The 23,872-nt window shown below is 43.5% G+C and overlaps 1 protein-coding gene across 1 annotated transcript in view; it reads right to left on the bottom strand.

The window, feature by feature from the left end:
* Nucleotides 1-20,415, bottom strand: part of LOC308286965 (low-density lipoprotein receptor-related protein 1-like) — a gene marked incomplete at both ends in the record, with an annotated part of 303,935 nt that extends 283,520 nt beyond the window's left edge. The window contains one exon of the mRNA XM_080728087.1: nucleotides 20,304-20,415. Within this exon, the coding sequence (XP_080584213.1) occupies nucleotides 20,304-20,415 (112 nt within the window). The remainder of the gene's footprint in view (nucleotides 1-20,303) is intronic.
* Nucleotides 20,416-23,872: the final 3,457 nt, after the last annotated feature.

Consider the following 23,872-nt stretch of genomic DNA (forward strand, 5'->3'; position numbering starts at 1 on the left):
TATGTTTGGTCTACCATGGATGGACTGGCCTTGTGCCGGCCGCCGCGGCCGAAGGCCGGCCGCACTTTGGCACTCGCCCTTACTGGGCCTTGTGCTATGGACCTATCCCTACAACTAATTGACAGCGATTATTTTTCGATTACTTTTAGGCAACTCCGCGATAGAATCACATTTACACTGCATCTAAAGACTCCACCTTTTGCACAAAAATCGCGCATTTTTACCCCAATGTTCCTAGCAGCTTCTCCTGAAGCTATTGTATTCGCACGATAGTCCCATAAACAAAGAACCACGCTGCCAGTGTGCCTCCGCCTCCTCTATGCCTCCACCTCCTCAGCACACCTGCTAGAAGCGCTTCACCATTTCATGATAAAAGCAAGAGGAGCAGTGTCGTCAGTTCAGAAAAAGGTAAGGTATGGCAACATGACTGGTGGCGCGCGTGCAAGACACCAGTCATGTTGCCATACCTTAGCAACAGGCATGATACATTTATTTTAAGAAGTACATTCTATTTATTTCCCCCAAATTTTCAATGGTTTCTTGGGCTGGATATGGCAATCTGGAACAGTTGTTCAAGTGCGGCTAAACTAGGCATAATATAGTAAATGTGCCACAATTAACAACCAGCTGACCTGCTGAACCTGGGAATATACTATTCTGTCAAGATGGGGAGAATAAAATTATGGAGAATATAAATATAATACCTTGTTAAATTTTGCATTTGTAGTTATTTTAATGTAATTTAACAACATATCCAGCACAGATAGACAAAGAGACATTCATGGATTTATATTTTAAAGTAACTTGTATTCTCCCCCCTGGACCCAGGATATGGCAGCTGCATACCCCTGCCATACCCAATTGACGCCCCTGAAGAGGAGGAAGAGGAGGAGGAAGCATCATGGAGGAGGATGGAACACTGAGCAGAGCAACGTTCTACAACCCCAGAGGCCACCTGCCCTGCTGTGTCTGTTAAGTCAAGGACTTTGGCAGAGGTTTGGTTTGGACGGCATGTTAAAATGAAAACCCAATTACACAAAAACAAAACAAAACAAACCGCCCAGCGGGCATTGTTGTGCCCAACTTTTATGTAATTTTATGAATGTCTGATGAATACATGTTTAGGCCGGGATAAATTGTGGTTTTCAAACTTTTATTTTCTTTTTTTCTTTTTTTAAGGAGTTTGGCCAGCATTAAATAACTGACAGTGTACAAAGGGTTCCATTTGTACACTGTCAGTGTCATAGTTGCATAACGGTAAAAAGGTTCCATTTGGTTTCTAACTATGAATAATCTTTGCTGGGGAGTGGGGACCCCCTGGAGACCACTCCCCCAAGGACCGGGGCGGGGCCATTAGCCCAGTGCAAAGAGAAGAGTAGAGTATTGTCTGGTATTAGTGTCTATACACTAGACTCTAGTTGCGACCGTCAGGTCGCAGTTAAGGCCTGTCCATACTTTGACCGAAACCACCGTTTTCGGTCAAAAGGTCCTTTTCTACCATAAAATTATATCCCTCGGGACTTCTGAAAAGCATTGGACCGAACGAGAGTTCGGAAATTTGCACGTCGGAAAACACAACTCACCGAACATTTCGGTCGAAGTATGGAGAGGCCTTTACTATCAAAACCTCCACCGGCTGTCAGTCCGTCCCTCCGTCACATCACACATCACACGTCACACTTTTCCCCTACTCATATATCCGCCACCGTTGCCCTGATCCATGCCAAACTTTGCACACACACTCCTTGGCTGCCAAACCACAACCCCCTCATTTCTCACATGGCCCTCTTCTAGCGCCACCATGAGGCCGATTCTTGCAAGACACATTTTTGGACACTGCTCCTACAGATTTTGCCCTAAAATCGCGCAAACCGTGCACAGTATCTCTACAGTCATGTCATCAAAATGCATCTGTCCCATCTAGCGCCACCATCTGGCCGACTTTTGAAAAACAAATTTTTGGACACTGTTGCTACAGATTTTGCCTTGAAATCACGCAAACCGGTGCACAGTAGCTCTACAGTCATGTCACCAAAATGCATCTGTCCCATCTAGCGCCACCATCTGGCCGATTTTAGAAAAAAAAACATTTTTGGACACTGTTCCTACAGATTTTGCCCTAAAATCACGCAAAGCGGTACACAGTATCTCTACAGTCATGTCATCAACATGGATCTGTCCCATTTCCCATATTCCCTCCTGATTGGCTACCATTGCCTTCCAAAGTTTGTGTGTGCGACCTGACGGGCGCTTATCTCCCGATTTAGGGAGTCTTACTGGTGTATATAGTGACACGTTTAACAACCTTTAACCCCTACTAACTACTCCCCATCTACCTAGCACTCGTCAAAAAGCCATCTGAGCAAGCCATCTGCTGCACAAATTTTATTAATTCACTTTTATCCTTTGTACTGCAAACCTACACAAACAAGTTTCACCTTACTTTTACCTGCATCTGTTGTGCCAATAACATTGAATGATTGAATGCATGAAGGTATACTTTCCACCTCTCTGATTCTGAACGATACAGCACTTCCCTATTCCTTTCCTACTGTGTGAACACCCTGATGTTGTCTGACCTCCCGAATCCTGACTATATTTTAACCCATTTAGGCCTAGAATTATTGACTGCTTTAAGTATTGAAAAATAGCAGATATACAAGCTCACAGCACGCACCGAGTGCCGCGCTGCGAGCTTGTAGATCTGCTATTTTTGAAAAATCGTGAAAATTCGAATTTTGACCCGATTCAATAAGTGTCTTTTGAATCCCTCTAAGGTTTTTTTTTTCTATGTCAGCAATCTGGCCAGCCATCGTCAAAGAAGAGGTCCTTTTCACTTAACTGGAGCTCAGTTAGTCTGTTCTTGAGAGACTACTATGTCAGTGGTTCTCAAACCCTTTCATGTGAAGGACCCCCAAAATGATATGTATTTGGCCACGGACCCCCATCTCAAAATATTTAGTTCCAGGGACCCCCCAGAAGCAAAATTTGAGTTACAAACGTTCGCTTTGAAAATACATATATTCAAAGATTTGCACACATGATTTTCACAACTTTTTCAAAAATAGCAGATCTACAAGCTCGCAACGCGGCACCCAGTGCCGCGCTGTGAGCTTATATATCTGCTATTTTTCACCGGTTAAAGCAGTCAATAATTCTAGGCCTAAATTTTAACGGGTGTTGTCCGGCGCCGTACATAATGCACCCGACTTACTGACTACATTTTAAATACATAATGCACCGCAAGGCCAGAGAGCGGAGAGAGAATTCACATCAGGAATGTTGCCGCTGCACGTCTGGAAGGAGGCTGCCAAGCAAAACGAGGCGCTAAGTTACTACACCATAACGGGACTATATACAGACAGACAGACACTTCCTGTGACCGTTTGGCTTTTTCACAAGTCTAAGATGTAACTGCACACTGTAAAATCTGCACATTAAGCTCTGTACGCCTTTCCTGGGACCGAGGGAAGGGGGAGAGGGGAGGGGGGGGGGGACCTATTAAGTGACTTGACGCATAACAGTGGTGTAACTAAGTGGTAAAGTAACTAAGTGCATTTACTTAAGTACTGTACATAATTAAGTATTTTTTTGAGGTTTTTGTACTTTACCCGAGTAATTCCAATTTCCAATAAATACTTCTACTCCACTATATCTCGGATCCAAATATTGTACTTTTACTCCACTACTAATTGTTTGAACACTTTAGTTACTAGTTACTTTGTAGATAGATTTTTATTACAGAACATACATTAACCACTTCAGCCCTATAATGCTATATACATCTTGGCCATTTGAAAATAGAAGATCTACAAGCTCACAATGCGTCGCATCACGTCGCACCGCTACACATTGTGTGCTTGTCGATCGGGTATTTTCAAACGATTTGAAAACTTGGAAATGGGACATTCTGCATTTTGAGTACTTTTATTTTTGGTACTTTAAGTACATTTTGATGCCAACACTTTTGTGCTTTCACTCAAGTCAATTTTATATTCCGGACTTTTACTTGTAACAGTATTTCTACATTGCAGTAGGCTATTGATACTTTTACTTAAGTAAGACATGTGAGTACTTTTTTCCACCACTGACGCGTAATCATAAAATGATTATTAAACAACTGCTTGGATGTCTGACAGAGATTGCGGCATGTCTGGTGGTGCAGGGTGATTGCCAGGCTGTGACTACAGCCATGTGCTGTATGCCGAGTGTGACGGCACTGGAGGGGGAAAGGGAGGGGGGACCACTCTACATATGGTACTGCAGGGTTCCCCAATTAGTTTTCCCCAAGGGCCGAATCATGTTTAGGGTACCAAGCCGAGGGCCACAACATTGCTTGGGGGCGACGGTGGCGTTCCCGCTACTCCAGCGACAGTTCAGATATCGTCGTTGTCGGGTGAAAATCTTGTATGTCCAAAACGGTTCGTTTTGCATTTATCATTTTAAAAATGATTTAAACTAGTGAAAACAGCCGATCTACAAGCACACGTGCGAGGCGTTGTGTGCTTGTAGATCTGCTGTTTTCACTACTTTTGTGCGACGGCCTTGTATGATGAAGCAGGGCTTTACTTTGCAAAAGAACGTACAAATTTGGAGATACAAGGTTTCCACCCAACAACAACGATATACTAGTGTTGTTGCTGCTCTTATACCACCATTATTACTGGGGTTGGTGGGGGCCAGACAGTAGCCCCCCACGGGCCGCAAATGGCCCACGGGCCGCCTATTGGGGAACCCTGGGGTACTGGTTCTCAAAGTGGGGACCCAGAGGTCCTTGAGGGAGTTCCAGGGGGTCCCAAGCTAATTGAGAGTTAGGAACCAAATGGACCCTTATGGGTCTGTAACTCAGAGTGTACAAATGGAACCAAATGGACCTGTTAAGGTCAATTTGGTTCCGTTTGTACACTCTCTTAAATTAACACTGATTTTACAATATGAATTGGGGTGCCAAAGATAGAAATGCCATTAAATGGGGGTCCGTAGTAGCCTATAATGCAGGTCAAACTGGGGGTCCTTGAAATGAAAATGGTTGGGAATCACTGCTAGAGCCGTAAAAATCTTCTCTTATATGGGGGTCCCTGGCATATATTTTCAAATGGGGTTCCGCAGGCTAACAAGTGCCAATTTGAGGGTCCGACATGAAAAAGTTTGACTGACATATAGGGGATTTACAACTTGAACCCCATCATCCTTATTCTGGGGAAAACATGAGGCCAGATAATAGCCGATCTACAAGCTCACGACAACATGTTGCAAGCATGTAGATCTGATATTTTTGGGTGAAGAGATTTTGGTGTCTAGTCTGATTTTTTTTTTTACAGTTTGTAACTCAAGTCTGTTTCTCTGATAGACTACGCATGCAAGCACAAACATGCGCATGCGCACACGCAAACGTGCGCACAAACACACACGCACACGCACACGCACACACACACACACACACACACACACACACACACACACACACACACACACACACACACGCTCAAGTGCAACATTCTCATTTTCTGGCATTCCGCCTGGCTGGAGTAGAAGCAGACACATGGTTTAGAGTAGATGGAAGATGTTTACAGAACAACAACAGTCTGACACAGACAGACACCCAAGGCCCAATGTCACATCATCATTCATGAACTCTTTATGTCAATAAAGCACTCAGCGCTTTCACCGCATTGATGCGAATATACTAAGCCTCACAAAACACATCGCGTTGAGATTTTCTGTCCCTGATGGAAAATGAGGTTCAAGTCAATTAGCAATTCAAGTCCGAGTCTTATGAAAAAGGCTGCCTAGCGAGACAAAGTTCAACACCAATAGACTGAGGATTCATTAAAATTAGGGATGCCCCGATCAGGGTTTTTTTGCTCCCGATCCGATACCGATCAAATATTATTGCTTCCGATTCGATCCCGATCTTTCCCGATCCGATCTTTTGGCAAGGCATTAAGAAGAAAAAAAAAATCTATTCATTCTATCACTTGGTTCTCAACCTTTTCAGGCCGTGACCCCCAAAATAATCATATTTTAACTGGGGACCCCCGACCCTGAAGAGTTGAGGAAGTATATTTTGTATAACACGGTTCTATTGTGAAAATAGCAGATCTACATGCTCACAACGCCTCGCAACGCGAGGAGTTGTGAGCATGTAGATCGGCTATTTTCACAATTTCTGGCTTTAATATTTGACAATTTGGCCAATGTTTAATTTGTCATTTTAGAGGTATTAAAAAGTCCTTAATTTTTCACTTTCGAAATGTGCAGATACCCTCTATACACTTAAACTTTATGTTGATTTGTTTACTGTTGAGAGAGAAAACAATGTTGCACATTAAGTTAATCATCTGGGGACCCCCCCAAAATAATTTGAGGACCCCCCTGGGGGTCCCGACCCACAGGTTGAGAACCACTGAGCTAGTTGACAGTGCAGAGAGACATAATTGCCTTCCTTTGATCCATTAGCAAGGGGCCAATTACTACTTATTGGCATCAGCTGCCAGCTGTACACAGAGTCTGACACAATCACCTTCCCTCTGCAGTGCTCTGTCTGTCTCATTTCTCCAAAAGCCCTTGAATATGATTGAAAATAATTAAGGATTACTGTGATTATGGTAAGCTTACATTTCATATCGCATTCACCTTACCTGTAACTTTCAGTACTCCCAGAAAATATTTTTTTGAAAAAAAAAAAAAAAAGAAAAACTTTTTTTTTTTTTTTCGATTTTTTTCCCCCCGATCTCCGATCTTATAAAAACGGCCATATCGGCGGCCGATCCGATCACGTGATCGGGATCGGGCAACACTAATTAAAATCAGTCACCTCGATTGAAATGAGGCCATAGTATAGGATATAAAGTATTCATTTGAATTCCCAAGAGCACATGCACTTCTCAGCAGCGTCAACCACGGCCGGCACTGAGAGAGAAAGAGACATCTACAGTCTTTTTACTACATCTACATAAATATTTCATATTAAAAATATCATATATTTCAAACTTCGAAGGGAAGTGATCAAACCTACGCGGTTCATTAGAAGACACAGAATGTTATTTTTGGTCCATTTTGAACAGCTCCAGTACACGCTGTACCCAAACTAGAGAACAGGAATGACAGTTAAACCTACTCAGTATGCAAGCCGAGGAAAACATTTAAAGAGGAGATTATGTTGAAATCCTCAAACACCTTCTCATGAGACCAGGGCCAAGCCACAAGCCTCCGTGTGACGCAGCAGCATTGTGACCTGAGTTCTCTGCGTTTATTCAGGCCAAGGACCCCATATAGCTCAGGGATACTCAAACTTCTGAACCTGTGATGTGGGCCACATTACAAATAATGTCAAGGGGCCACGGGCCAGTTGATGAAATGACATTACTTGATAACTGATCTTTTATTTCATCACTGTCGGGCAGAAACCTTGTATCTCCTCGTTTCAAATGTGTATGTTTTTTGTGTAAGTAAAGCCCTGCTTCACCATACCATATGTTGAGTAGCGCTACAGTACATCTCTCTTTGTACTCTTTCATTTGATTTGCATTAGGCCTACAATGTCATTTTGGGTATGCTAATTAGTTGGGCAGAGCCACCGGTAAAATGTCTTTATTTTTTTAAACGGCGTAAATTGGCGCTTTCAAGATGTTTTGGCATTATCTCTGGAGTGGAAGGTCCAATCTGCTCAGTTTAAAGCTTGTTGGATGCGTGACTTCGAGGACATTAAGTTGGTGGGACAGTCAAAATTGGAAGTGGCCCGCGGGCTGGAGTTTTAGTATCACTACCATAGCTGATAGAGAGATGAAGCAGGGACCCCTCCTACATAATTGTATAACACCAGTAAGACTCCCTAATCAGAACTTTATTCCATCTTCCATCATCTCCTAAGTAAACTTTCTTTTTGCAGGTGTTACACTTGCGATTTACACCTCTCTCTCCATTGGGAGTGGACCTACAGTAACACTTACAGTACGGACAGCAGCTTTAACAAGGAGTATCAGAGGGCATGTTAAACCATTGTCTTCCTCATGCATTGATATTAAACAACAACCTGACCCTTAAAGGGAAGGTACCCGAGGTCACAGCGCTTCACTTCACTTTCACAAATACAAATTGTCCTCTAACACCATGTTTCCTCTACGCTTCAGTGGAACACCACATCAAGTGAACGTACACTTCAACCACATGGAAATATATCCAGGCTCAAGTGATTAACATGAAATCATGGGCACATGCAGCGATCTCTCCAACCCCCAAACAACATTCCTCATCAAATGAGACGAGAAATAAATATTGTATTTATTTTTGTACTTTACTTTACTCATTATTTTATTTATAGATGTATAGATATCATTCGATAGAATAGAATAATAAGAAATAACAGTACGATACTTGTGTAAAACAAAAGTGAACCCACAAAGTGTACTGTATAGCCTTGCGCAAATTGAATTGTTTGCTTATTTTGATACTTCATGTCTCACGGTTCGGAGATTGGTGCTTGCAATTGTTTCAACTATTGGTTTGTTTGAAATAATCTTGTGATATTGATTTGAAGCCTTAGTAGTATACAGTATATGCATCAATGCGCGCTGAGTGCTTTATTGACATAAAGAGAATGATGATGTGACATTGGGCCTTGGGTGTCTGTCTGTGTCAGACTGTTGTTGTTCCGTAAACATCTTCCATCTACTCTAAACCATGTGTCTGCTTCTACTCCAGCCAGGCGGAATGCCAGAAAATGAGAATGTTGCACTTGACTTGAGCATGTGCGTATGTGCGTATGTGTATGTGTATGTGTATGTGTATGTGTATGTGTATGTGTATGTGTGTGTGTGTGTGTGTGTGTGTGCGCGCGTGTGTGTTTGTGTGTGCGTGTGCACACGTGCGCTCGTGTGTATGTGTGTATGTGTGTGTGTGTGTGTGTGTGTGTGTGTGTGTGTGTGTGTGTGTGTGTGTGTTTGCACGCGTGCTTGTGTGCGTGCGTGCATGTGCATGATGTGTCATCATTAAGACCTGAAGAATACCTAAAAATGTCTTCTAAATCTAAATGTTTCTTTATCTGTGGTGCTCAAAGTTTTTAATATCAAGGACCCCTAGAATTATATGTATTTGACCGCGGACCCCATCTCAAAATATGTTGTTCCAGGGACCCCCCGAGAATCAAAGAGTTGAGTTAAAAATGTTCGCTTTAGAAGAAATATATATTCAAAGATTTCCACAGTTTAAAAAGAATTGCTGATCTACAAGCTCATGAGCTTGTAGATCTGCTATTTTTGAATAGCCAAAGTATAAGAAATAATGGTTAAAGCGGATGCGTTCCCAATCTTAATGGGTATATACTGTATATATATGAACATTTTTCAACATGGAAACGATTATGACGATTATGAAACATAATCGCGATTATGTCAAATTATTGCGATTAGACGATTATGTAATAATAATTGTGACAGCCCTAATGGGTTTGCCGCTCTGGCTTCACTGTGATGTCCCACTAACAGAATCCCTTTTATGACCATATGGAGTTCCCTGATGTCATCAATATTAAGCCTTAAGACTTCTATGGGAATGCCCATGTATGGCCAAGACAGCCCATACCTGTGTGGCTGGTTCTACAGACAGGGATCTCCATGTATGGGCATAAAAGTGTATGATATCAGATGTCATAGACATCATAGAACTTTCACATTATGAATAACTGAGTAAGAGTTTGGGCTCTCACAGCATATCTCCATATACAGTACAAGGATCTTCATAATGGGTAACTGGTCCGATATAAATCACTGACCAGATGGCCAAGACATGGTCGCTTGTCACCCTGAGGCGTCTTAGTTTGTATCATGATCTTACTTTTAATGTCACTGGTTTAATTTCGTATCGCTTCGCAGCACAGCCCAGCAGCAGCGCCGAGGCGCTTTGTATTATAGCAGATTGTTGAGTTTTGAAAGTCACTTTAAAACAGTTCGGTTTTGCATGCAGGAATAAATCAATGATCAGCGTCTTTGCGCACAGTGCGCCATGCAGTTTGAGTGGTTATAGACACGTTTGTTTATCCAGAAACATATCTTTTATGGCTTTGTTTTATTTACGGTTTGGGAGATTCAAGTCCAACACAGCGGGGCGCAGCGGGGCAAATCAAGCTTGTTGCTGACAGCTGCTGCTCTTCAGCGCTGCGCTTTGAGGGAGGCGTGATTTATTTTTTATTTTTTTGTCTCATCACGTCTCGCACCAGATTTCACCACAGGGGAGTCGGAGGAGAGGTCTTGTTGTGTGTGCGGGCCTGTCGCGCGTATCTCGCACAGCGGGACACACAACCCAATAATCGTCAAGACTGAGGATGGTGTAGTGTGTGTGCTCATACGATCCGATGAAAAAATTATAATATCGTATTGTAGGCGAAATCTCTTAGTCTGTAGAGGCTTTTGCTAGTATTGCCAGGGTAAAAGTAGCTCTTGTAGCCTTGGAGCACTCAGCTCTGTGATGAAACTGCAAATGAGATAATGACAGGTTTTCTTGGCAACGTGATGTTGTGAAGGGGGAGGGGTGTGTGTGTACTGTAGCCGTACAATAGCAGTGCAACTTAGCTTTAGGTCAGATAAAAATGTGCTCTTCTGAGAAGTTCTCAGAATTCACTCCTATTATTGCAGTGTTTGATTGATTGATTGAAGGCTTTATTAGAAGTTTGCATAGGAAAATGTACAGATTCATGACGGTACAGTTCACTGGTACAAGGTCTACTAAAAGGAGATCCATGAAAAGACTAAGCTTATTTCAACAGGAAACCATTTAAGTATCTCATATAACATTGAATGACAGACAAATAGAACACAGTACTATGCAGTAGATATGTAAAGAAAAAAAGAAAACAGTAGGTCTATACAATCAGTAAGTACAGTATATACAATATATACAAGGAAGGGGCAGGTAACAGTAAGTCTAAACAATCAGTATGTACAGTATATACAAGGAAGGGGCAGGGAGGGTAGGGTTGGGCTAGGTTTTTACCAGTTGTGAACGGCTGCTGCCTGTAAGTGGTTTTTTAGGGCAATTTTAAAGGATGCTAGTGATCCACACTCCTTTATGGCCTTCGGTAAGGCATTCCACATTTTTGTGGTGTAGCAGAAGAACGAGTTCGACCCTTTCTTTGAGTTGACTCTGGGTTGAACGTGATCTGTGGCACTGCCTCTGGTGTTGTAATTATGGACATCCTTAACGTTTATAAAGTATTTTGACAGGTACTTGGGTATCATAGTGGTGTAGTGTATCTTGTACACCAGGCCCATTGCAAGTTGCTGTACTCTGTCATCTACTCTGAGCCACCCCACTCTTAACTGGTGAGTAGCGGTGAGGTGAGTCTGATTGGGAAGGTTAAGCAGGACCCTAATTAGTTTATTTTGGGCTGTTTGGAGTTTAGTTTTTAGGGCTTGTGGGGCGTCACGATACCATACGTGGACTCCATAGTCAAAGAGGGGCTGGATTATTGCACCAGCTATGGTCTTCAGTGTGTTGAAGTTGACCATTGGGGCGATCCTCTGTAGGAAACGAGTTCGTTGGTTGATTTTTTGTATTACTTTTGAAGTCATCTTTTCGCTGGAAAGATTAGCTTCAAGGATACATCCTAAGTAGGAGATTTCGTTTTTTCGTGTTATGACCTTGTCACCCACTTTGATTGTGAAGTTCTCTACCTTTTTGAGGTTATGATTTGATCCAAAGAGGATGGACTCGGTTTTGCCCAGGTGAATTGATAATTTGTTGTCGTTAAGCCATGTGCAGATCTTACTCAGTTCAGAGTTAAGTGTCTTTTCAACCTGCAAGTGGTCCTTGCCCGAGACTAGGAGAGCCGAGTCATCCGCGAACAGGAACAGGTTGCAGTCGCAAGCAGATGCCATGTCGTTCACGTATATTAGGAACAACAGAGGTCCCAGTATGCTACCTTGGGGAACTCCACAGCTTACTGGGAGGGGGGGGACAGGGTACCGTTAATCTCCACCACCTGTTCCCTCCCCACCAGGTAAGATTGCATCCAGCTCACTGCTGCGCTGTCAAGACCGATGGCTTTTAGTTTCTCAATCAGAATAGCATGATCCACGGTGTCAAATGCCTTCTGGAGGTCCATCATGACCATGCCACTATACTTGCCCTGATCCGCTTCGCGTTTGATTTGGTCAGTCAAATAGAGAAGGCATGTGTCAGTGGAATGGGATTTTCTGAATCCAGATTGGAACTCGTAAATCAGATTATTCTCATCGAGATATCTTGCAATCTGTTCGTAGACTATTTTCTCCATGACTTTGGATATGGAGCTAAGAATGGAAACGGGGCGGTAGTTTCCAGGGTCTAGTTTGCTACCTTTTTTATGCAGGGGGGTTACTTTTGCTAGTTTGAAGTCCTGGGGGACATGACCCTGTTCGATGGAAAGGTTAATTATGTGGGTAATGATTGGAGCAATGGTGGCGGCTGAATCTCTGAGAAATCTAGCTGGGATTTTATCAAGGCCAGTGGCCTTGTGTTGAGGTAGGGCGCTCAATTTTTTAAACACTTCATCAGTTGTCACTGTGGAAAGTTTAAAGCTGTCTTTACTGACGCCCAGTTTTTTGTAGAATGTATTAACAAATTCTTCACCATACCGCCCAGATGGGGCGACCAGTCTTTTGACCAGTGAACGGGCTGTGGTGGTAAAGGTTTTGTTAAAATGGGTAGCCACTTCACCTTTGTCAGAAATGAGAGCGGCGTCCGTTTTGATGTTTATGTTGTGGCATATGGTTTTTGATTTTAAGCCTAATTGGTTGTTAAGCAACTTCCATAGGTCTCGTGGGTTGTTTTTGTATTCATCGATTTTGTCGTCGATGTAGTTTTTTTTGGCGGATCTAACTAGGGCGGTTGTCTGGTTTCTAAGTCTCTTGCATTGAGCAGTAAGATGCTCAATGTGTTTTTTGAGGTCATGGTTGAATTTTTTCTTGAGCTTTTTGCAGCACTTTCGTTTTTCATCGTATTTTTTGTCTCTGAGTCTCTGAGTGTTCCTGTGAATTCAGCAATGAAATGTGTTAAGTGTGTTGATGTGGAGGGACAGCTGTTGCTAAGCTACAGTCCGGCCAGTCAGTCAGTCAGTCTGTCGTTGAGAGGAAGAAGGATTGAACTGCATGCTAACATCAGGAGTGAGTAAGTATCTAACCAGTAAGACTCCCTAATCGGGAGATAAGCGACCGTCAGGTCGCAGCGTGATTTTAGGGCAAAATGTGTAGGAGCAGTGTCCAAAAATGTGGTTGAAAAAAATCGCCTGATGGTGGCGCTGAGTGTAGACATAGTGTGTACCGATTTGTGTGATTTTAGGGCAAAATCTGTAGGAGCAGTGTCCAAAAATGTGTTTGAAAAAATCGGCCTGAAGGTGGCGCTATATGGGACAGATCCATGTTGATGAGATGAGTGTAGACATACTGTGTAGCGATTTGCGTGATTTTAGGGCAAAAATTGTAGGAGCAGTGTCCAAAAATGTGTTTTAAAAAATCGGCCTGAAGGTGGCACTATATGGGACAGATCCATGTTGATGACATGAGTGTAGACATACTGTGTACCGATTTGAGTGATTTTAGGGCAAAAATTGTAGGAGCAGTGTCCAAAAATGTGTTTTGCAAGAATCCGCCACATGGTGGCGCTAGAAGAGGGCCATGTGAGAAATGAGGGGTGGGTTCTCCGCGCCGCCGAGGCGGACGAATAGGTACCGGCCCCGGCTCTCCCGGTCGCTCCTAGCCCGAGTTACGCCATTTTATGTGCGCTGCAGTGGCAGGGGGTCCTCCACTGGGGGCGCCACCACTTTTGCATCGGTTCTGGAGCACCAGGAGTCGGTGGTCCCCGAGAATTCCCTGTGAGCAGCCCCGTTGGGGTGGTCATTTGGTCATTTTTGCACATTTGGTCATTTTTTACAGCTCCGGGGGTCCTTGGAGGTTGTAGTTTGGCAGGCAAGGAGTGTGTGTGCAAAATCTGGCATGGATCGGGGCAACGGTTGCGGAGATATGAGCAGGGCAAAAGTGTGACATGTGACATGTGACAGACAGACTGACTGACTGACGGACGGACGGACGGACTGACTGACTGACGGACGGACGGACTCACAGTTTGTGGAGGTTTTGATAGTAACTGCGACCTGACGGTCGCAACTAAAAGTTTCCAAAACCTGCTGTGCTGTTCTTTGTGGGAACAAAGTCCTGTAGGTTGATATTTTCCCGACCCACAGGTTGATAACCACTGCCTTAGAAGGATCAGAGCAGTCACTGAGCATTATGGGGCTGTCACGAATGGTGTTGGATGGCGAGAATAGACGATCTACAAGCTCACAATACTTTGCGTAACTTAAGACGCATTGTGAGCTTGTAGACCGGGCTACTTTGTAGATTTTTATTATTATTACAAAATATTCATTACCCACTTCAGCCCTATATACATTTTGGCAATTTGAAAACAGAAGATCTACAAGCTCACAATGCGTCACATTGTGAGCTTGTAGATCTGTAGATCTGCTATTTTCAAAAGAGTTGTATAGGCTACATTCGAAAACTTTCAGGACATTCTGCAAAGAGTACTTTTACTTTTGGTCATTTGAGTACATTTTGATGCCAAAACTTTTGCACTTTTACTCAAGTACATTTTGTATTCCGACGACTTGAGAGGGATTCAGACTTTTACTTGTAAGGGCACAGTCACACCAAAGTATGGTTGGCAGCAGATAAACTATTTTTGTGTGTGACTGCATGGCTAAAAACGCAGAGAGCGCATTTTGTGCCAAAGCACACCTACCACTCACTTCCACGACCCTCCCTGTATCTGCCTTCGACTCACCCGATTGGACAGATGCATGGATGGCACCATCCATCAGCATAAACTATAAACCGACCATAATATGGCTTTCGGTGTGGGAGGAAACCTACAGTATAGACAGGGATAAGATGCATAGGCCTACTGACTCCACAGTCACCCACGTATGCACTGCTGAAATGTTGGTTAATTTGCAGTTGTGCGCTGTCCCACATATAAACAAATCAAATAAAGTCAAGTACATGTCGATTGTCAGCAAATCTGACAAACCAACACGCTATTTTATCCCAGATTGTATGTGTAGAAGGGAATGACTCCTACAAGTACACACAAATATTCTCCACGCTCACACAAAAACACAAGCATCCCACCTCCCTGTCAGTCACTCATGCATACTGAACATACTTACTCATTCACTCACATTTAGACTACCTTGTGAATTATAGGACACAAGTGCAATATCCTGATAGATTATTTCCAGAGTCCATGCTATCAGAGGGTCTGATGTATTGTATTTGGGTCTGTATGTGGGTCTATTAGCCCATACAAGAGTTAATATAATAAATATATGGATTGTAAAATCCAAGAAGTGGTGTCTGACCTCTTAGGCAAATACGTGATTACGTGACTTACTGGGCACGTGCGTTACTGCCTTTCCAGAAACACGGTGTAACTGTACGTGACACTAGCCCTACTTCCCTCTCTTATCTAATCTCGGTACGACCGTGAGTCACTCTTTAAAAAATGAGGTTTGAAAAAAAAGGACGCATTCATCTCGCCAACAATGTGATACAGTGATAGTTGCAAAGAATGAACAGGAAAATTAACAAGGTTTCGACGTTGCGGTCTTTGTCAAGTTGACAAAGCCCGAAATGTCAAAATGTTGTTCAATGTCTTTTGCTGCTGCAAAATAAAAAGACTTGGAGCATTCTAAAGTGAGTTGACACATTTTTCACGATTTTGACGTTTGCCTTTTGGAGGAGCTTTATCCTCTGATCATTTTCAGAGCTTCCGTTGCTCCATACTGTATGACGGAAGCATTTTAAAGATTGTCGGAGGCAACCAGTGTTCATTTTGACAGCAGATTTTTATGTAGTTTATAGTCTTTTGAATTAAATTCCATTTAGTTTTAGTCATATTGTAATCGTACGAGATGTTTTACTTTAGTCTAGTTTTTTCTAAATTGTATTTTGGCAGACTGATTTTTAGACCAGCTACCAAAGATTGCCGATCTACAAGACCAGAACACGCCTGCATCGCTTGTACTGTAGATCGGCTATTTTCGAAGCGCAACAGCCCAACCGCAGGAAAACATAAAATGACTTGTCTTTTAGTTCTACTGGATTTCTAGCCTGGTTCAGACCCTGAATCGCTAGCCACACCCCTTAAAGATTTTGTTTTGGCGATTCAGGGAGTCTGGTGTTGCTCTCATTGAAGAGGTTTTCCTCGTTTGGAAATCCGTACGGCGAATCAGCGTTGTGAATCAGCGTCTTGTGATCAGCTTGGGTGGGGTTTTCCCAGAACTCATGTGCAATTGGCCGCCACCGGACGGGACCGCACACATCGCGTCGCGGTAAAATGCGGTAAAATGCGATCGTATCGATCTCGCTATGAAACATCAGTAGCAGACATGTTATGTTGTTTGACTACTAATTTGTTGTGCTCCTATTCCTGCTGTTTCTTTGGTTAGCAAGTAGCACTAGCAAGCAACAGGCTAGCCACTAGCCAGCCACACATAACAACACTAGGTCATCTGCGTCATCTGCTTTGCTACTGTTGTGTTGGTCAGACGGTGAACCAATCGCAGAAGACTGCCCTCTTTGGCAACGCCCATCCCAGAAACTGCTGCAGTTGGAAGCAATTTCAGACTGAATAATGGAGTGAAACGAAATGTCAATTCAGGTGTGTCAGGCTACTGGATTTCTGCACTAGTCACTGACTCTCAAGTCATCATTTTCTTTTTTTCTTTTAGTATTTGTCTGTGAAAAAAGGCAGTTCAGGGGTATTTTTCGTCATAGTTTTAGTTGGTGAAATGAACACTGGTGGCAACAGTCTGGCTCGCCAAACTAGCAACTCTGGGAAGCGCTGTAAAATGAGGGCTGGCTCTGGCTGTTGCATCGCTTAATTCTCACACAGGAGAAGAACCACAAAATCTCCACCAGCTCATTTATAGGTTTTCCTTGTTTCCCTGACCTCGTTAGCGTGGTGCGTTCGTTCCCTCCTTTCTCCCTCCCATGGTCAGTGATTGTTTATTAGTTAGTTTGTTTGCTGTTCCCCCTACTGTCCACACAGTATAGAGAGGAGATTAAGGCATAATCCATTTGTGTTTGTGATTAACGTTTCGACACAAGTCTACAATAAAGCCTTGATTGGGAGCTTTTTGCAAAGTTACATGAGTGTGCAGACTAGACTTCTATAATTGTAGCTTTGCCTCTTTCATAAACGTCACTGTGTTAACCATTCTATAGCCCTCAGGGGAATAAAGTCCTTTCCGCTTGCGACGGTGGCTGAACTGAACTCTTTTTGCACTGACAACAACACAACATTACTTCCGGTGGAATGATGTGAATTCTTTTCACCAGGGCCTCTCTTCCTTCCAATTAGCAGCACTGCTCAATAATTGGACCCTGTTAAATAAGAGGTTCCCTATTAGCCACAATGAGCAGTTTAGGTCCAATTAAAACCCCAGGCTCTGTTGATGACGGCCCAAGACCTCTGGCCCTGGCAGCAGTAAACAACGAGACATCATTAGTCTGAAATACAGGAATATTTACAGAAGTTGCTGATTGTGTTTAATCATTTGTATCAGGTCAAAAATATGAAAATAGTCTGTACTAGTTCTGAGAGGTTGTATTCGAAGTGCATTAACTTAGATAGAATAGTATTGTGCAGTATTATGGTTTAATTTACCAAATGACAACGACTGTAATGCTTGTTGTTATCTGGTAAACAAGGAGTAGCCTACTAACAAGTACATTTTATAACCTTTATGTTTTATTTAGCCAAAGTTGTGTGTTCAGACACATATACTACATTATATCGTCTCTGTCCTAAATTCCAAAACAGCAAAAGTAGCAGATCAACCAGCTCAAAACACTTCGCTTCGAACCGCGTTTGGAGCTTGTAGATCTGCTACATATGATGCTTTTGTGTGACGCTGTAGTGTGATCAAGTAGGACATCAGCTTATGAAAAAAACACAAAAAGGTACAGTATTTTCTCGACTATAAGGCGCACCTGACTATAAGGCGCACTGTCAATGAATGGTCTATTTTCAAACTGTTTTCATATATAAGGCGCACCTGACTATAAGGCGCACATAATAGACGCTACCGTTGCGTTATGCATCCATCAGATGGAGCTGTGCTAAAGGGAATGTCAATGTCAATGAATGATCCATATATAAGGCGCACTGGACTATAAGGCGCATTGTAGTTTTTTGAGAAAATTAAAGGCTTTTAAGTGCGCCTTATAGTCCGGAAAATACGGTACAATATGGAGATGAAGAGGTTTCTGCCAAACAGTGACAATATACACACATGCGCGCGCACGCACACACACGCACAGTCGCACACGCACACGCACACACACACACACACACACACAGACTGATGACTGTAAGAACCTAACATCTCTTTGATAAACGCCTCCTTTTCCTTCTCCTGCAGATCTTGGAGGTGCACGCACACGCACGCACACACACACGCACACGCGCACACGCGCACGCACGCACACACACACACACACACACACACACACACACACACACACACACACACACACACACACACACACACACACACACGGGTAGGAGGACTGTGGAGGAGTAATTGTTTCCAGAGGTCCTGGATGTGTGTGTGTGTGTGTGTGTGTGTGTGTGTGTGTGTGTGTGTGTGTGTGTGTTGTGTGTGTGTGTGTGTGTGTGTGTGTGTGTGTGTGTGTGTGTGTGTGTGTGTGTGTGTGTGTGTGTGTGTGTGTGTGTGTGTGTGTGGAGGAGTGTTTACAACAACTTGCTGCTGAGCTGTCATTGGGTCTGGGGAGCAGTTCTGAGCGTACGTGTTATAATCAGTGTTGCCCGACTTAGCGAGAGAAGTACGTAACCAGGTCGATGAAAATGAGCCCAATAGTGGGGTTGACGAAAGGGCCTTTCTGTATGGAGTTTGCATGTTCTCCCCGTGTCCCCTAGGGTATACTGTAGGTATACCCTCACAAAAAACATCCTGGTCTCTATACTGCCTCCCCCTGGCCAGCCGGGGCGCCTGATGGAGGGTAAAGGAAATGGTTTGAATAATGTATTCCTTCCACGAGCTACGTCCTACCGGGGGAAACTCCCCCCCCAGTCAGGTGATAAGAAGCGGCCAGCTCACTTCTCATGCACTGAAAGAAGCATGAGCTCAGTTCGTAGCGCCCAGGATTACAGCCACCAATATTATAACGAGCAGACAAGGCAACATTGCTTATAATCGGACTATCCGGTAATAACCATATTATGACTCCTGGTACTGGCTGGTATAATCTGTCCTATAAGTAGACCTAAGGGTCAACTCACCAAAATAGGGGTCAAGTATAACGCGTTACGCCTACAATTCCAAGTGCTTGTCAGGGTGGGGGGGTCCCCAGTTGGGAGTCCCCACTGCAAATATTATGATTCTTTTTGGTGGTCACCAGTTCAAATATGTTTCTTTTGGGGGTCCCTATCAGTTCAAATATGCTTCTTTTGGGGGTCCCTATCAGTTCAAATGTGATTATTTTTTTGGGGGGATCTCTCACAGGACACGGGCTGAAAGGGTATAGAGAACCACTGGGCTGTATGTAGCATGCATACCTGGACCAAAAATATATGCAATATGTCTGACAGGTTGGCTTTCAAAAGGTGGCATTTTGAAAGACATGCCATTCTTTCACACAAAGGGCTCGCTTTTACATATAAAAGGTCTGTCAGTCTGTCTGCATCATGGCGTATAGTGTGAACTGTGACAGCTGGGTTATGTGTGTGTGTGTGTGTGTGTGTGTGTGTGTGTGTGTGTGTGTGTGTGTGTGTGTGTGTGTGTGTGTGTCGTGTGTGTGTGTGTGTTAGCAGCAGTACAGTGTGCTGAGGCGCATTGTGCGAAGCAGCGAACACTGATCTGACATCCATTCAACAACGTTCACGCGTGGCGTGGAGACAAAAAGTCTGCTTTAATTCATGTCGCTCCGACTATCACAGGCACACGCGCACACGCACACGCGCACACACACACACACACACACACACACACACACACACACACACACACTGCCCGTGGTCGTCTAAAAATAATAGGAGCGAGTGAGTCATAATAAAACATTTGGACAATTCATGGGCATGGCTATGCATGATAGACTATAATATGAATGATATTTTTTGAATGCAAAATATAGGTTACATGTGCGTGTCTACAAAAACATATCTGCGTCCAGCAGGACTGCATGTGAGCAGACATAGTGTATGTTATAATATACAGCCTAAATGCGTGTCTCTTTATGACTTACCATCCATAGCTGCTGTCGCTGGTGGAACCATCACCTCCAAACTGTGCAGAAATCCCAAGAAGAAACAGAGCAATCCCGTTGCCAACATGTTGGCTCTGGCGAGCAGCAACATCATAGTATGATGATAACCTGTCTGTCTGTCGCTCTGTCCGTCTGTATTCACAGATTACCGACACGGAAAAAAACGTGATTCATCAATGAATCGCCTCTTCTTCTCCAACCTCCCCTCTCTCGCTCGCTCTCCTGGTCCTGAGTGTCTGTCGGAGGTTGCAGACAGACAGACACAGGTCTGTCTAATAGGTGTTACTGACTGACTGACTGACTGACTGACTGACTGACTGACTGAGACCCCGGTGATCGAGGATGATGATGATGATGATGATGATGGATGATGGAAAGTAGAAATGCGCCTTTTACGCGGTGCGCAACGAAAGAATCAAAGCTGCGATGTGGCTTCAGGCTGAGGCTGCTATGTGTTTCCAGACAGTCCAGTCTGTCTGGACTGTATCGGCGTTTGTTCTGTTCTCAAGGCGAAAGAAAGCTCCACACAGCCCAGATCAGCAGCCCTGAAGTGGCTGCTGCTGCTACCTCCTCCTCGGATGCATGGACTGCCTAATAGTACAGTGCCTCCAGCTTTCCTTCTACAACACCCACAAAGGCTAATAAAGCAGCACTACAGGCTGCTGCTGTAGGACTGAAGCATCGATCGAGCTAGGAGGCTTTTTTTCCTCAGTTGCTGCTGCTTGCAGAGAAAGGGGGAAAACTGTAGCCCTTTTAAAAAGATCGCCACCACGCACTGTAGTTTGTTGTCTGTCTGTAGGAGTGCAGAGGGAATGAGAAAAGTCCTCCCACCTCTCTCTCTCTCTCTCTCTCTCTCTCTCTCTCTCTCTCTCTCTCTCTCTCTCTCTCTCTCTCTCACTGACTGAGTGTCGCTGGTCGCACATTGAACTGAACGGAGCTCAGCTCCGTGGACGCACTGACTGCGTGTGACGTGTTCTGCGTGTATAGCATCCTCCTCCGGCTCCTCGCTCCCTCCTCCCATCTACAGTAGGCTACAGTATATTGCTACTAAACCATTGTTTCATTTGGATTTTATATCACACTTGAAGTTGACGAATATTATTAGGCATTCTAGTCTTCTCTGTTCCTAAGTTCCTATGTTTGTTTTTGATGTGCTTGAACAGGGGTGTCACACCAAATCCTGGGCCCTGGGTACACAGATTCACTGCGGGCCCCCCATGAATGTTCTTCATTTCATTTGTGCACTTCTTTGAATATTTCAAATCCTTCTAAGGTCTTCAGGTTCTGCATAGAGAATTAGCCTCTGTGAATCACCATTAGGCTATAGGCCTAGGCTAGGTATTTTAGACTTAACACAGCACCTATGTTTATTATAGCCTATATTCTGCTTTCTTGAAACATAACACAACAAGGACAATACCCCCTCCCCAGTAAGAGACTCAACATATTCAATACTATTTGGTGAGAATACCAAATCTCACTCAGAGGCGAGATTTCCACCACTTGATGGGTGAAATTTCCCAAGCAACTCTACTATGGTCCAGGGCGAGTGAAATTGTTGGCGACTCTTCTGGTATTCCTTAGCAGAACCCTTTATAGTTCATCTGACAAAGGGTCTCCTCACTGAACACTGGATAAATTCTAAATCAGGTTATGGTGCTTTTAGTCACTATATGGTCCCACTCTGTGGAATTCTATACCAGCTGATCTAAGGTGTGTTACAACAGCATCTTCTTTTAAAAGCAAACTAGACTGAGGTGCCAACTTGGTTCTTGTGCACTTGTGGCCAATATGGCCTACTTGTGTGCCAGCAGAGCGCGCTAGTAGTCCTAATGTTGTCTGTATGTATTTGGGTGGGCAAGTTGGTACTCTGCCGAGGTGCCAACTTGTGCCTTGTATCAAGTGGCCCTTGTTGTTGGTGACGTCACCAAGAATGCTGGTCCCTCATTCGCTGTCGATGGTGACGTCACCTGGAATGCTGGTCCGTGATTGGCTACGGGCGTAAACAGAGACAAACACCTGACAGGGATGCCACCGTACAGTACCCAGACTGCCATGGCCCGAGTTTCCCGAGTTTTCCCGTAAAAAAAAGAAAAAGTTTTGGACCTCAAAAAATGTATTAGGCATGATCGCAATCGCGAAATTGCATGTTTAACCCCCATACCAACCACATCTTTCAAAATGGCAGCCATGTTTGTTTACATTTGAAGAAAACAATGGCTTCTATCTCGTGAATGCCTGAACGGATGATCTAGGCATGGGCGTGCACGATCTGTGCACTAAAAATTGATCTGTGCACTAAAAATTACAATTATTGGCAGTGAGGAACTTGGCGGTCATTTTGAATCAATGAATGAGTTCGGTTAATAGTGTGACAAAAAGTGCAGAACTGCCAACAGGCTGATTTGGAGTCTAGAAAGGCTTCCTTCCAGTTTCGCCATGTGTGAGTGTTTTACAAACATATGTTTTACATATGGGGTGTTTTACATCATGTGTGAGTTTTTTTTTCTTCCATATGTGAAGGTTTAATTAAGCACACTGACAAATCAAACAAAGTTTAGACTCTTGAGGCAGTTTAGGGTGCAAGAATATCTTTTCTTATTGACATGTTGCAAAAAAGGGTGACACACAGTGTACTCAAATGTTTTAGTTAAGTAAAAGTATCCTTACCGCAATGTAGAACACACTGTTACAACAAGTAAAACATAAAAAATTCAAAAATAATGATCCTTTGAAAATAGCAAGCTCACAACACGTAGAAAAGAGCTTGTACATTTTGCACCAGTGAATCCCTTTTTAGCATCATCTCATAAAAAAGACATATTGTTGCATCCTAAGGAGCCACATTTGTCAAAAATGTGTCTAAAAAGATTTGTCAACCTGTCCCATCGGGCAAATACAGGGCATGTTCTACTTGCCCAAAGGTCATGCCCACTTTCCCAAAAAGTAGTCCATTATAAAAGGATACGTAACATTTTGCGGTTTGTGCTTGTGAACACATTAATGTTAAATCCATACGATAACTGCCAAGTGGCGGCAGTCATTTGATAAACCAGAATGAGTGCAACAACTAGTTGTAAAAATCTAGCATTGTTCTTCATAGCCCATCATATTCAATGAAGACGGAATGCAATTGCCCATCTGGAAACCTGAGAGCAAACTCCATTTGCCCGGACGTTCTATTTACTCCCCTTGGATTCTAACGCGAGTCTACCGTGTGGAAGTCAAACACCTTAACCACTAGACCAGGGGTCTTCAAAGTTTTCAGGCCAAGGACCCCTTAGTTGAGAGAGAGATGAAGCAGAGACCCCCACAACCTTTTCATAGATTCCATATAGTTTCATCGTTTGACAGCACAATCATCAGTGTATTTTGGATTCATGTCAATTTGTGTTTTCAGATATTTAACCACTTGAACCGTCATTATAAACTTTACTCTGTACTTAGTCAGCTCTTTTTCCCCTCTACTCCAAACCTCTTTGCCAAAAATAGCAGATCTAAAAGCTCACAACGCCTCGCGCTACGAGGCGTTGTGAGCTTGTAGATCT

This window comes from Nannobrachium achirus (genome assembly GCF_963921795.1).
Source record: "Nannobrachium achirus genome assembly, chromosome: 6".
NCBI classification, from domain to species: domain Eukaryota; kingdom Metazoa; phylum Chordata; class Actinopteri; order Myctophiformes; family Myctophidae; genus Nannobrachium; species Nannobrachium achirus.